Here is a 12,219-nt window from a genome sequence, read left to right as displayed (position 1 = left end):
AGGCGCTTTGCTAAATCTGCTGTGCCACCGTTCTCTGATTGGTTGATGGCTTGGGGACTGGAAGCTCGTTCGATTATTGAAATAAACAGCTCACCCAGCACTGGATTTACGCTAGCCCTAGGGAGTAAATTATTACTATATGAATTTCTATATATCATAGTATTTAAATTATCTACAAAATCTAAGCAGTATCGTCCGAAAGTTATCGGTGTACGTCATTGCCGCGCATCGTATGCAGCGTCGCTTTGCACACTCGCTGTCGTTATGGTCTCATAGGATTTGGCCCATTTTAACGTGGGCTGCTTCGCGAACCCATACGTAACTTGGCCCTCGACTGCATGCAATCTTTCTGTCGCGTCAGTTAGAGCGGCTTCAGGTTTCCTAGGTATTCTCAAAGCTGAACTTGGTTCTAACTCCGTTCCGCCAGACCCTTTGGAGCGGCTCAATTGGCTGGTGGTTGAGCCGGTCATCATCGTCTTCACGGTGTAAATGAAAAGCTATTCCAGGCAAGTTAAAGTCAGCATTTTGTTCCACCTTAGCAGACACCTCATGGTGGACTTTAGGCATCTACAGCCTTATGTACTCACCAATGCGGCGGACATCATAAAGCCAGACAGGGCACTTGCTACTCTGAATAAAACATTACGCATCCCTTCGTCGTGCCGATATCCCATATTACTGTACATGAAAACGCCGAAAGCAACCCACGACATTATCGCTAGGCAGATGAGAGCGACAAAGACCGTTCGCCTGGCTGTCTGGCGTCGGATTGATTGGCCAAACTTTCTTTGGAACATCTTCAGACGCATAAGGAACAGGACGCACAAGAGTTGATCAACCACCAAAACATAAATATTCCATACGGCCGCTGATATCCCACTCGAAAGGCCATCGCGCGAATAATGTATGACATTCCAAGTGAGGAAGGTAGCAGCCCATAGAATGACGGTAAAGCCAACAAAGATGTGATCCTAAGGTCGTTCAAAGTCTCAATATGCGAGTTGCTCAGTCTGAGAAGAATCGATCTACAACGTACCCAACCCTTCCAATACGGGACGATTCGTCGAACGACACGAAATCGAATTTGAACAATCAACACATAAACAAGTGTGGCTACGCCATAAACGAAATTGTATGTTCGCTGCAGCCAGGGCATGATCACTCCCAATTTCCAGTCCGAGTACTGTTGCTTCACTTCCTCTCCTTGGCCCAAGTCTTCCAGCATGGTGAGGTACTCATGGTTTTTGCCCCCCGAGAAGGAGATAATTGTCTGCGTCACGACAATACCCTGGGCCAACAGGTAGAAGACCCCACAGATAACCAGAGTCCCATTGTAGGGATTCGGACGACGGAACAGTACCGATGCAGCCCATATACAGTTGAAGAGCTGAATGGCGGTACCTAGACCTCCAAAGACCAGTTCCAACGTATATTGAAGATGCTCTGGCACAACGGATGTGGAAGGGGGTATCGTCGTATTCATGGCATGAGATCTCTAGTGGGCAGCGAACATGAGCAGCAACTTGTTTTTCAGCAATTGGACTGTTGCTCGTCTATCGCTCGTTCACCCGTGGGGCCAATAGTAAAAAATCATTTTTCTTTAAAACGCCTCAACGTGCTAAAAGGTAGGCGACCAGAAATTGTCAAATAGATTTTTTTACTTTGCTTTCCATCGCGTGCTTTCTTTGATCGTAACGCTTGGAATCAACCACAAAGGCGTGGGAGGGCGATAGCCGCTTGCAGTTTCGCTTGGCACTTTGTTACTCCATTGCGTAGAATTTCACCACGAAGAGTTTGCTGATTTCCTGCATTCGGACAGCAAACTCCGGGATCTCCATGATAATAAACTGTGCACCAGCGTACGTTTGCAAGAAATGGTGAACAAGGGCATAGATGGCAAATACCCGTCTTACCAATCGTTGCGCATTGGGTTTGTTTTGCTTGCGACATTCATAGTGCGGAGCCGATGGGTATTGGCACTAGCACCCGCACCAGGGATTGAACCGGCGACAACCGGTTCGGAAAAGCTAACTAACTAATCTACGCTACGCTATAGCTGGAACGCTTCTGCTGAACACCTCTGGTCTACAGTGCCCATCCAACATTGATCTCACAATCATTAGCATATTGCAGGTGCTCAGCGTATCTCGATTCCAGTAGCGCATCGTCCAGGCTTGCTGACAGTTAGGGTTGGTACAACCCAGCAATCCGTGGACTTTTTCAATCTTGCCTTCGCGACGGCACCAAGGTCTTGAATGAGGTCGTGTTTTGAAGCCTTTTTCAACGCCAGAGGAACAGTGAGGGCAGACAGATGAGGTTTTATACTCGTCGAGAAGGAAGCAGGTGATCCTGTTGTGCTTAAAGAGGGTGCGCCAACCTTTCGTCTTTGATGAGGTCTGAAATCTTGCAGTTCGACCGGCATCGCTCCAATCACCCATCACAACGGTAAAGTTTTCACCGTATTTGTTGTGCATGGCGCTTATGAGGTCTGATTCGCTCTTCTGATGGTTTATAAATGCATGCCACTTCCACCGCGTGTGGGCAGGATGTGAGTAGAACTCCTTGTGACGATCCCAATCAGCACGGCGAACAAGAAGGTAGCGAGTAAAGTCCATGAGGTTCATTGTTTTGTGGCTAGGGATACGTGATTCTATGAGGTCAACTCCAGCTTCTTTCTTCATCTGCTGCCGTTGCACTTTGCTGTCGACGGCTTCCAGTCTCCATGGCTTGCTGGTTGGCGGTGTAGTGAAACATTGTCGCACCATTGCTGTCTTGGCAGTAGAGTAGATCACGCTTGTTTGGGTCGATAACAACGACATTCTCTGCTGCTCGACAAGCAGGTAAGTTTTTCTCCATGTATTGCGCTTTAACTTCATCCTCTAAACTCTTTGCTGACTTTCTCGCTCCGCGCTTTCCATACTCTGCTTCTGGGTGCTTTAGGTATACCGACACCGAGGTTCCATCCGTACTGATCGAGCCTTCAAACTGCATACCGCGGCGAGACCGAAAAGCCTTGCTCCGCAGGTTGCACACGCGCAACCATAAATCGAACTTTTCAACAGTTTCCGCTTCCCGTCGCATGATGCAAAGGATATGCTGGTACAGAATGACCGTGTCGATGTGAATATGTGTTTGGATGAGGGAGTGGCGAAGTGGGATGGCGCTGAACCGTCGAAATCCATGCTTTTCATATAGGCTTGACAACCGACAGTATGCAGGGAAAAAGGACATCGGGTCAACGGCAACAGCATATGCCAGTGGATCGTTGACAAGAAAAGGCAGATCGAGCGACCAAATTTCGTCCATGATATCGGATTCTGTCCTGCTCAGATCCAGCAACTCGGGCACCACATCAAAAAGGAAAATTGACTTCAAGTAACGAAGACGAGCAAAGAAAGCTTTCCACGCATCACTTTTCCACGCATCACTTTTCGGTGGCAGTTGCTGCTTCTGTCCCTTCACGTCAAGCTGCAGATTGATATATCGGAGCAGCATCGTCATGAAATGCTCTTGAACGTTGACTTTCAGGTTCATCATCATACTCGCTGTCAGGTAATTGATTGACTGCTGCTCGCCTCGTAGATTTGGGTGAATGAAGCCGACGATTTGGCAGTACCGTTGAACATATGGCAGCAAACAATCCCGCCATGCCTTCTTTGCTTCCTTTCTTGGATGCCAAGCCTCCCCCTTGTTGAGAAGATACAGGATGGCTTCGATTGTATCTTCATTTACCGTGGGAAAAACTGGCGCTGATGATGAAAGGAGATAGAATTTCAGCGCGTGGGAAGCATGGTCGGCAAGTTGATGGATGATGGCGATGTAATCTAGAAGCCGTTGGCGATAGATCTCGTTTGGCAGGGCTTTTGCAAAGGAAGTCTTGTTGCAGGTATGTAAGGTGGGTTTGTCGAGTTTTTCGAGTTTTTGCTTCTTTTTTGGCGGCATGATGATATCTGTGGGAAAAGATGAAAGCCTGGGAAAATGGGCACGACAACTTATATAGGATTTTTTGGATCAAACCATAGTTCATGAGTCTAAATCGAGTAAAATTATGATTAAATCGGTTGGAATCTATGTACTAGTGCCAGTTCCCATCGGCTCCGCACTATGAATTTGCTACGCCCCATGGGTTCGGCTAAGCCCCTCGACATGTAAAATCCAAGTTGGGAGGAGATGATAACCCATATCTCACAGTTCAAAACCACATATGCCACGACCGGGACTCCGTCCCCGATCAGCGGCTCCTGTCGTGGAGACAGTTTGTCCCATCGCTACCGTATTTGGAAAGCAAACAAAGGTGCGCCCGACAAAGAAGCGACCCGCGGTTAAGCATGTTCCGATTCGCTACGATCTCCAAGAGATTGCTCTGGAAACGGTAAAGGCAGAAATCAAAGAGGAGGCGTCAAGGTCCGATAAAGGCGAATGGCAAGATGTGTGGACTAGCATTGAAGCGTATAGGAAGCGGGTGGAGGCACCTGTAGATACCTGCGGGTGTGCCGTCCTCGGCAGAAAAGAATTTGGTGACAAGGTAAATCATATACGCTGTCGTCCTTTCCAAACAGTTGCTTTGCTTGCTGAACGCATTTGATTCAGGTGTATCGTTTTGAGACACTTGTATCGCTTATTCTCTCGGCTCAAACACCCGACTTGAAACTGGCTCCCACCATGAGACTGCTCCAATCCCACACACCTGAAGGCATGACCCCGAATGCCCTATTAGCGATGGATCCTGAACTGATTAAAAGCTGTCTGGCGACAATCGGAATGCAAAACCAGAAAACAAAGTAAGTTTTGTGTCGCCGTAGTTTCGTGTATGGCCGTGCAATTTGGCTGAAACCTTTATGATCCAGATCTCTGCTGGCAACGAGTAGAGTTTTGCACGAGCGATATGACGGCGATATCCCTCCTACCTGGGAAGAGCTACTCGCCCTTCCTGGGGTTGGCCCTAAAATAGTAGGAGCTTACAGTGGATTGCTTCCAGTTGTGCATAATTCTGATATTCTCCGCACTATTTAGGCCGCATTGACCATGTCGATAGCATGGAACAAGTGAGTAACCAGCATACAACTGATTTCGCGACCTGCTTCGGTAGTTTGACAATCTATGATCAGAGATGTTGCAATTGCCGTCGACACGCATGTTCACCGCATCAGTAATCGTCTAGGTTGGGTCCGGACGAAGAACCCGGAAGCCACCAGACAAAGTCTTGAGCGGTGGCTTCCAAAAGAGTACTGGGGCCCAATCAATCCTCTGCTAGTCGGGTTCGGGCAAACATTGTGTCGCGCCCAGAAACCAGGTTGTGCAGAGTGTCCTGCTGCAATGTTGTGCCCGAAGATTGGAACCAAGAAGGCTCAGCACTAACTGAACGGCTTAAAGCCATAACCATTGATACTCTGATACCGGTTTCTTCCACAATGGACAGAGATTCAGCGGGTTGGTCGTTCAAGTGGACGCAGCAAAGGAAGGGATAAAGTTTACCTCCTGATGCATCTGCCAGCGGGAGCAGGCGATCATGAACCACCATCAACCGACCCGTTAACTCTCTCTGTGGATTCAATTAGAATGTGGGAAGAGTGCAACGCACTATCCGTGCATTTTCAATCTTTGAACCCAAGGTAGAATAGGGTAATTGAAAGCTGGAACATGTAGTTAGCGCTTTGAACGAGACAAGTAGTGATCTTGTCGGCAGAAGTACAAAATTTTCACAACGAGCATGTGTCATAATTTCTATTTACAACTCTGTGTTTACAACTCCAATACTACTAAACATTTATACATTAAATTCCCATGGAAGCATGCTGTTTCTTGGCGTGCCTCAATTTTGCCATATCTGCTTCAGCGCGTGCGGCTACTTTCTTCTCTTCTCCTTTGATAATGGTATTTGGATTGTTGGTCATGCGACCAATAGACGACTGCAGATGCGATCATATCAGTATCATGAGACAGCTCTGTCATTCAAAGACAGCGGGATGCTACCTGCATGGATCCCACAGCATTCTCCACGGCGGCATGAACTCGACTCGGGTGAGAATTGGGAGCGGTGGGATGATTCGTAGCCGTCACGTTATTGGTCTTCATACCCGGTTGATATGCGGTTGTGGGAGTCGTGTGGTGGTGGTGAGTGGTAGATGGAATCCCGGTTGCCGTGGTGGTTTGAGTTGGATAAGCAGTCGAGTTGGTGTTGACAAGGTTGGGGTTGTGATGATGGCCGTGCATAATGATATTTGATTGCTTTTGTTGCTTTGTTTCTCAAAGTAGCTGAATGTTATGGTATTTTGGTTGTTTGAGTAGAAGATGCCGTCCGTTGTCGCCAGCTTTTATATTCCAACGATGCCCACTTTGGGAGGTCATCCAAGAGGATTACGGACGACGACAACGGAATGACGTCCAGTGGCGGTGCGCAGCGCCACGTGAGTACGCGCAGGTGGCGTAGTCGTGGAATCCCTTCCGTCACAACCTTGGGGCCTGACCTTCGAAGCGTGACGAGACTGACGACCAGGGAACCCGTCAGTGCCACAATCAGGCCACCGAAGCCCTTCCTCCTTGGAGCAGATGTTCTTGGCGTCTGACGCAACGATGACTTGCACTGTTGGATCTGGGTGACTTTTTTCTCCCTGTGCCGCCATTTGGGGCTTACGGAGGACGGCGTTGTGGTCTGCGGATGGTTCGTCTTCCCAAATCCAATTCGGCAATGGAGGTAGATCACACACAGCCTCTGAATTGTGGATGTTCTTTGATGGAATGTACGCCGTATGTTAGGTAAATTTGGACATATGGGATCTCTGATACCATCACCGCGCATCTCGAAATTCCAAAGTTTTCCCTTGTAATAGTACATTAAACAATCTGTTCATATCTACATCGGACCACATCTTGGTCAAAAAACATATATTATATTTATTTAAGCAACTGTTCTAGCATAAATAACAAACTCATACTTGTTGTTTCCTGATATCCGGTTAAAATATACGATAGTACATATCTGCAACCATTCGGGATCGATTTACCCACTAGTTCCACTTCTAATAAAAGGTCCAATGCCTTTCGGTGACGACGGGGTTTGATCTGCAGGATTTATTGCAGGTGGTACGATCTTGCCTTTTGATCGCAATTCTGAAAACGGAATGGGTGAGTTGGAAGTTGAAAAGGCTGCATATTGCCAAAGTTCTTCGAAAGTGCCTCCAACGGCATCTCTTAGGTGATTCCAAACCCACCTCGCTCATCCTCCTCTGATAGTGTGAAAAACTCTCGCTTCTTCTCATCATAAAATCGTCGCACCTACCCGCCGTACAACCATTAAGAGACTGCAGTCACACATCTAACACATCAAGATATTCTCACCCCACTGAAACAGTGCTCCCCCTCTCCCCAGTCCGCCATGAGTACCATATAGAAGACCGCACCAACCATTCCCAATTTCCCTGCCACTTTTATAGTTCTCACTCCCTGTGTCGGTTCCAATCGTCCTATTAGAGACGTATCATCGCTTTAACATTACCGTAGATTAGGGTCGCTAACGTAGTTGCAGCTTACGTGGGTTTAATATCCGTCGACGGTACTTCAGCAGTTTGGGATTCTCTGCTATCACTTTTGGCACTGATGTATCGTAATGAGACATGGTAAATAATCCTAGAGTAGGTACACAGATATGCAGATGTGTCGGCGTAAAGATGCAGTAGTTGCTATGAAGGATTATATGATTTCACTGGTTTGTAGGACAGATTTGCTCGTCGTTGGTTGACAGCGACGGAGAGACGTTGGCGACAAAATTTTGGGATATGGTGCTGTGCCACAATATCAGTCATCAATCGTGGTGGTTCACAGATGGTCGAGCATAGGCTTACTCCGCTCATTCATCCTCATGAAGTAAGCGGCCGTACGAGACTTGGGGCTCTTTCAGTCATTGCTTCAAACTTATCGCACTTGCTTTATTGTAGCGTTGTAAAAGAAATTGAACGGCTGAACGCTGCTGAACTTTTCCGTGACATCAAAGATTCCGCATCCTGGCACTCACAGTACAAGGTTTGTAGCTCATCCTCACATGATCCATCCTTGCCTGGTCGAGCCTGCCTTACTTTGAATTACAGGACTCTGCCTATGTATTTGTTGGAGGAATACCCTATGAACTGACGGAGGGCGACCTGATTGCGGTGTTCTCACAGTACGGAGAGATTGTAGATCTCAACCTTGTGCGGGACAAGCAGTCAGGGAAGAGCAAAGGTTTTGCCTTTGTTGCCTTTGAGGACCAAAGGAGCACCACCTTGGCGGTGGACAATTTCAACGGTATTAAGGTACACTCGAGATGGCCCCAGAAATGGCATTTTTGCTCTCAAAGTACTCGACCCAACCCAAGACGTTTCCCTCAAAACTGCAGATTCTAAATCGTACTATAAGGGTCGACCATGTAGCGAAATATCGCGGACCCAAAAAGGACGATGATTTTGACGAGGAGGAGGAGAAAAAAAGAAAACTGCATATTCTTCCGCCACATTTGCGACCTAAAGAGCCAAAGCCAGATGGTATACCTCGGAGTTCTTTCCTATTTGCATCAATATGCTTACATATTTTTGACGCAGGGGCTGATTCTAGTTCTTCTGAGTCCGAGATGGACGAGGCACGAAGAATAGCAGAAGAGCTTGACAAGGAGGATCCAATGCGGGCGTACCTTGCAAGGAAGGCGGCAAAGAAGGCAAAGAAAGAGGCCAAGAAAGCCAAAAAGGAAAAGAAAAAGAAAAGAAAAGAGAGAGGGGAGGCAGAATCGATAAATGAAGAACAAGGGCGAGAATCTAGGACAGAACCTGAACGGAGGAAGAGACATGTAGATAGCGACGATGATCGGCCCTCACGCCGCGACCAAAGATCTACCAGACGCGGTGTTTCACCGTATGAGCGCGGCGTGGAGCAAAGTTACCGCGATCGACACAGAGAAGGATATGACATACATGATACCGCGCAGCGAAAAGATTTTGATAAAGGACGAGATCATAGCAAAGAACGTGGTATGAAAGAATTGAGGGTCGAGAGACGAGATGGGCGTGGTGATGATTTGTCGAGGAGAAGACGAACAGATGATAGCCGGCGGGAAAGGTCAAGACATTATGATAGACAATATTCGCCTTCGCGTAGCAGAGAAAGAAGTCGCGAATCATATAGGCAGAGAGACGGGGACCGGTATAGTGGCCGCAGATAGGATACAATGAGGCTTCACTCAGAGCGATCATGGTTCCGTCTGGTGAATATATGACTCAAATGGTATCTAATGGGTAAATTGTGTTTGTACCAATGCCGAAATCCTTCCCTTAACTTGGCACAGTCAGGATTTAACAATATGTAATTACACTTCTTTCAATTTACGACCATGGTTGTTTCCAATACATAGGTCTTCACCTCCTTAGCTTTATTCGGAACAGTATTTTCACCGCCGGCCACAAATTCTTGCAACGGTATTCAATGAAACTGATCATTGGCTTATGTACAGTCACTTCTGCTACTCAAGCAATGCGTCAGGGCCAGATAATTGAACACTCAAGAAGATTCAGTTGTTGGCTGTGTTGCTCCGTTTAGCATTCGGCACATAGCCCATAGGCTGCAAAACGACGAAAGATGCAATGAGATGCCGTGATAGAATGTTCCCGATTATGCAGTAGAGCCTCTAGAGTAAACCTCCGCGTCTGGAACGTACGGCACGTCGTACACGGTGCCGGAAACCTCAATGGTCGGACACCCCGGAAAGGATGTAACATACGGAAAGGTTACTCGTGGTAAGGTCATGCTTGGCGCGGCTGATGTTCATATGTAGTGCTCCAGGTTGCACTTAGTGCCTACCCATTAGCGCAAAGGAAGGCTGATGGGATCACCCGCTAATCCATCTCCATGGCATTCTTCTCTTCCGTCTCATTAGGTAGAAAGGCCTTGATACGATCTCTAACATCAGGTATTGTGAGAAAAGGGGCCTATCGCATTTGCAGGGAGCGTGACGAACCTTTTTGCGGAAAGTTTCGCCAGGTCCTTTTCCAAAATCTTCCTTTGAGTATCTTCCAACACGTTTGAACCTGGAAGCGCTAAAACCAACTCGTGTGCTTCCCGTATCATGTTTTTTAAAGTCCGAATCTGAGAATGGGCCACAATGTCAGATTTCTACTATTGGTCACGGGTTGATAACAAAACCATGAGCTACATACCATCCTATCCACCTCCTCTGGCAATCCGGTGGTCTCGTCCCCTGTCACGTCCGCTCGGTGCATGATTTCCAGTGTTCGCACTATCAAGGGCATAAACTTGAAGGCATCGCGATCGAACTCCGCAACTTGGTCGGAAGGGGCTGTTCCTTCAGACGTGCAGCTAGTTACTGATGTTGTTGGACTGCCTGGTGCAGATGGGTATTCGGATTTGATATCTGCGTCGGAGGACATGTAGTGTGCGCCAATCATTTGTTGAGATTGGTAGGTTTGAGCGTCCGGAAACCTTGGATTTGGGACGCGTCATGCCACCCAGGATCAACAGCCATCAAATCCTTCTTTGACTCTTGTTCACTAGTTGGCACCATTCTTGTTGAAGAAGCCTATTCGCCAAAATGTCTCTCTTCTATCAGATAGTGTTTGTTATTCTGGCGGCCGAGGTGAGTGCTTTGGTTTGGGCCGAAGCTTGCTGGTGTGTTTCTCATATCCTCAACCCTCAACTCGCTTCCAGATGGCTCTATTTACCCTCCTCATTGGTACATAGTCGAATTGTTGTTTGGAGTCTGAGATGCCGGCCTTACAATTATGAACTACTCTCATGGTTTAGCACCACTTCCTTTGAGTCTCAAGCGTCAGTTCCTGGTACGATCGATGTACAAGCCAATGCTGACCTGTTCAAAACTAAACTCATTTTCAACAGATATGGATGTCCAAAAGCCCCGTAATAGCGCAAGCGAAGCAGTGGCTGAAGATTGTATTTGTATACGTCTTCATTATGTTTCTGGGTACATAATTGCTTGATTTTTGGCTTTTTGGCATGAGATCGAAGTCGACCGACCTCTTAATTGATGTTCCGCTACAGACAGCTTGAATCGGACGATGCGGAAGGAGGATGCGAATCCGACCGATCACCATCACGACCCTTACCATCGTGCCCGACTCTTTTATGATCAGCGCAATTTGTAAGTCATCTCGAGGACCGTCCCGGTTAAACCTTGCCTCATATTGCGGTCTCAGGTACTTGACTGGAGCGGTACTATTTTTGTCACTGCTGTTGAACCGCTTTTTCTCGATGATTACTGAGCTGGTCACCAACGAATCAAAAGCAGAGGTAAGTGCAAGGTGGCCCCGTCTGCATACGTCATAAAGTGCTGATAATTTCCAATTTTCATAGGTTTTAAAGCAACAAGCCGCTAAGCAGTCCAAGGAATACATGGTAGAATCAATTTTTATATGCGTTTCATGGTAAAGGAACTTACCTATACATGGCCAAATACAGCGTCTGCTGGATAAGGAGCAGGTAAGTAGTAGCAGGAATGCTCATTCGATTGCTCATTATTCAGTCTCGCTCTGTAGGATCGCGAGAAGGAGATCGCTGATTTAAAGAAGGAGCTTGAAGAAGCGAAAAAGCAAATTCGTGAGGTGGAAATCGTGAAGAAACAGGCGAAGCAGACACATGATGGTACGATCATCGAGCATCGGCGGTTGCATTTACAGTTTTTAAATACGATTAATTTGAACAGAGTACATGCGATTGACCGATCGCTATGTGGAGCTAGAGAGGAAGCTCGGTGGATCCGATGACGCCCGAAAGTCTAGATGAGACACTTTGGCCGACAATTTGCGACATGGTCCACGGGCTTCTGCCGTGTAGGAAATGGGTCCAATGGACTGAAAGATCATCGTAGGCATTGTAGATTGTGATCAAACTCGTGAATGAACATATATTCAGTTGGGCAGGAATTTATCGGTATTTACTTACAATAAAATATTGGATGCGTTCCTCTTCTCGCATGGCCAACAAGCCGACCGAATGTGCTTGGCCGCAACGAGCAATCTATTGCTAGAGGGAAGCTTATTGTGTCAGCCTATTCTAATTTGTCGAAAGGCGTTCATACTGCCTCGAAAACGTCGAGTTGGTTTTTTAGCACTTCCAGGTTCAAACGTGTTGGAAGATACTCAAGGAAGATAACCTTTTCGCCGTCCATACAAAGTGCTGGCTTTTTAAATGGAGCGGTTAGACCACTACCAACTGGACGGGCGG

At 47.2% G+C, this 12,219-nt stretch overlaps 8 protein-coding genes across 8 annotated transcripts; 3 read left to right on the top strand and 5 right to left on the bottom strand.

Annotated features, from left to right (window-relative positions):
• Window positions 1–46: 46 nt before the first annotated feature.
• Window positions 47–1,934, bottom strand: SPPG_01757 (uncharacterized protein). The gene is made up of 3 exons (XM_016750071.1): window positions 1,037–1,934; window positions 588–971; window positions 47–497 (listed from the first exon to the last, which is right to left on the bottom strand). Exons 1-3 carry the CDS (start codon window positions 1,481–1,483, stop codon window positions 216–218), a joined length of 1,113 nt encoding a protein of 370 aa, XP_016610711.1. The 5' UTR covers window positions 1,484–1,934; the 3' UTR covers window positions 47–215.
• Window positions 1,935–2,658: 724 nt separating this feature from the next.
• Window positions 2,659–3,942, bottom strand: SPPG_08957 (uncharacterized protein; the record flags this gene model as incomplete). The annotated part of the gene is made up of 1 exon (XM_016757107.1): window positions 2,659–3,942. The coding sequence occupies one exon, from the start codon at window positions 3,940–3,942 to the stop codon at window positions 2,659–2,661; it is 1,284 nt and encodes a 427-aa protein (XP_016610710.1).
• Window positions 3,943–4,148: 206 nt separating this feature from the next.
• SPPG_01755 (uncharacterized protein) lies at window positions 4,149–5,779 on the top strand. Its single transcript, XM_016750070.1, has 5 exons — window positions 4,149–4,525; window positions 4,591–4,781; window positions 4,848–4,950; window positions 5,014–5,045; window positions 5,109–5,779. The coding sequence occupies exons 1-5, from the start codon at window positions 4,205–4,207 to the stop codon at window positions 5,356–5,358; spliced, it is 897 nt and encodes a 298-aa protein (XP_016610709.1). The 5' UTR covers window positions 4,149–4,204; the 3' UTR covers window positions 5,359–5,779.
• On the bottom strand, window positions 5,697–6,335 carry SPPG_01754 (uncharacterized protein). Its single transcript, XM_016750069.1, has 2 exons — window positions 5,974–6,335; window positions 5,697–5,909 (listed from the first exon to the last, which is right to left on the bottom strand). The coding sequence occupies exons 1-2, from the start codon at window positions 6,211–6,213 to the stop codon at window positions 5,775–5,777; spliced, it is 375 nt and encodes a 124-aa protein (XP_016610708.1). The 5' UTR covers window positions 6,214–6,335; the 3' UTR covers window positions 5,697–5,774.
• Window positions 6,336–6,820: 485 nt separating this feature from the next.
• On the bottom strand, window positions 6,821–7,737 carry SPPG_01753 (uncharacterized protein). Its single transcript, XM_016750068.1, has 4 exons — window positions 7,531–7,737; window positions 7,339–7,463; window positions 7,212–7,275; window positions 6,821–7,110 (listed from the first exon to the last, which is right to left on the bottom strand). The coding sequence occupies exons 1-4, from the start codon at window positions 7,613–7,615 to the stop codon at window positions 7,001–7,003; spliced, it is 384 nt and encodes a 127-aa protein (XP_016610707.1). The 5' UTR covers window positions 7,616–7,737; the 3' UTR covers window positions 6,821–7,000.
• An 88-nt stretch (window positions 7,738–7,825) lies between these two features.
• SPPG_01752 (uncharacterized protein) lies at window positions 7,826–9,383 on the top strand. Its single transcript, XM_016750067.1, has 5 exons — window positions 7,826–7,863; window positions 7,935–8,019; window positions 8,085–8,288; window positions 8,372–8,516; window positions 8,574–9,383. Exons 1-5 carry the CDS (start codon window positions 7,859–7,861, stop codon window positions 9,185–9,187), a joined length of 1,053 nt encoding a protein of 350 aa, XP_016610706.1. The 5' UTR covers window positions 7,826–7,858; the 3' UTR covers window positions 9,188–9,383.
• Window positions 9,311–10,483, bottom strand: SPPG_01751 (uncharacterized protein). Its single transcript, XM_016750066.1, has 3 exons — window positions 10,179–10,483; window positions 9,980–10,107; window positions 9,311–9,921 (listed from the first exon to the last, which is right to left on the bottom strand). Exons 1-3 carry the CDS (start codon window positions 10,425–10,427, stop codon window positions 9,858–9,860), a joined length of 441 nt encoding a protein of 146 aa, XP_016610705.1. The 5' UTR covers window positions 10,428–10,483; the 3' UTR covers window positions 9,311–9,857.
• On the top strand, window positions 10,482–12,009 carry SPPG_01750 (uncharacterized protein). Its single transcript, XM_016750065.1, has 10 exons — window positions 10,482–10,615; window positions 10,687–10,711; window positions 10,783–10,817; window positions 10,876–10,960; window positions 11,038–11,137; window positions 11,193–11,286; window positions 11,350–11,391; window positions 11,455–11,475; window positions 11,532–11,637; window positions 11,699–12,009. Exons 1-10 carry the CDS (start codon window positions 10,571–10,573, stop codon window positions 11,776–11,778), a joined length of 633 nt encoding a protein of 210 aa, XP_016610704.1. The 5' UTR covers window positions 10,482–10,570; the 3' UTR covers window positions 11,779–12,009.
• Window positions 12,010–12,219: the final 210 nt, after the last annotated feature.

Source organism: Spizellomyces punctatus (genome assembly GCF_000182565.1).
Source record: "Spizellomyces punctatus DAOM BR117 chromosome Unknown supercont1.3, whole genome shotgun sequence".
NCBI lineage: Eukaryota > Fungi > Chytridiomycota > Chytridiomycetes > Spizellomycetales > Spizellomycetaceae > Spizellomyces > Spizellomyces punctatus.
Note: the sequence above shows the minus strand (reverse complement) of the source record. Positions and strands in the feature narration are given on the sequence as shown.

Excerpts from the sequence above, each read along its gene's own strand:
- SPPG_01750 (XM_016750065.1), top strand. The coding sequence starts at position 10,571 with ATGTCTCTCTTCTATCAGATAGTGTTTGTTATTCTGGCGGCCGAG. Across the intron at positions 11,392-11,454 it reads AGCAGTCCAAGGAATACATG|CGTCTGCTGGATAAGGAGCA; the intron begins GTAGAATCAATT and ends GGCCAAATACAG. Across the intron at positions 11,476-11,531 it reads GTCTGCTGGATAAGGAGCAG|GATCGCGAGAAGGAGATCGC; the intron begins GTAAGTAGTAGC and ends CTCGCTCTGTAG.
- SPPG_01757 (XM_016750071.1), bottom strand. The coding sequence starts at position 1,483 with ATGAATACGACGATACCCCCTTCCACATCCGTTGTGCCAGAGCATCTT. Across the intron at positions 972-1,036 it reads TCCCGTATTGGAAGGGTTGG|GATCACATCTTTGTTGGCTT; the intron begins GTACGTTGTAGA and ends GAACGACCTTAG. Across the intron at positions 498-587 it reads TTATGATGTCCGCCGCATTG|CTTTTCATTTACACCGTGAA; the intron begins GTGAGTACATAA and ends TGCCTGGAATAG.
- SPPG_01754 (XM_016750069.1), bottom strand. The coding sequence starts at position 6,213 with ATGCACGGCCATCATCACAACCCCAACCTTGTCAACACCAACTCGACT. Across the intron at positions 5,910-5,973 it reads ATGCTGTGGGATCCATGCAG|TCGTCTATTGGTCGCATGAC; the intron begins GTAGCATCCCGC and ends TCGCATCTGCAG.
- SPPG_01752 (XM_016750067.1), top strand. Across the intron at positions 8,020-8,084 it reads CCTGGCACTCACAGTACAAG|GACTCTGCCTATGTATTTGT; the intron begins GTTTGTAGCTCA and ends TTTGAATTACAG. Across the intron at positions 8,517-8,573 it reads TAAAGAGCCAAAGCCAGATG|GGGCTGATTCTAGTTCTTCT; the intron begins GTATACCTCGGA and ends TTTTTGACGCAG.
- SPPG_01751 (XM_016750066.1), bottom strand. The coding sequence starts at position 10,427 with ATGATTGGCGCACACTACATGTCCTCCGACGCAGATATCAAATCCGAA. Across the intron at positions 10,108-10,178 it reads CAGAGGAGGTGGATAGGATG|ATTCGGACTTTAAAAAACAT; the intron begins GTATGTAGCTCA and ends GCCCATTCTCAG. Across the intron at positions 9,922-9,979 it reads GCGAAACTTTCCGCAAAAAG|AGATCGTATCAAGGCCTTTC; the intron begins GTTCGTCACGCT and ends ACCTGATGTTAG.
- SPPG_01755 (XM_016750070.1), top strand. The coding sequence starts at position 4,205 with ATGCCACGACCGGGACTCCGTCCCCGATCAGCGGCTCCTGTCGTGGAG. Across the intron at positions 4,526-4,590 it reads GAAAAGAATTTGGTGACAAG|GTGTATCGTTTTGAGACACT; the intron begins GTAAATCATATA and ends CATTTGATTCAG. Across the intron at positions 4,782-4,847 it reads ATGCAAAACCAGAAAACAAA|ATCTCTGCTGGCAACGAGTA; the intron begins GTAAGTTTTGTG and ends TTTATGATCCAG.
- SPPG_01753 (XM_016750068.1), bottom strand. The coding sequence starts at position 7,615 with ATGTCTCATTACGATACATCAGTGCCAAAAGTGATAGCAGAGAATCCC. Across the intron at positions 7,464-7,530 it reads TCGACGGATATTAAACCCAC|GACGATTGGAACCGACACAG; the intron begins GTAAGCTGCAAC and ends CGTCTCTAATAG. Across the intron at positions 7,276-7,338 it reads GGGAGCACTGTTTCAGTGGG|GTGCGACGATTTTATGATGA; the intron begins GTGAGAATATCT and ends TACGGCGGGTAG.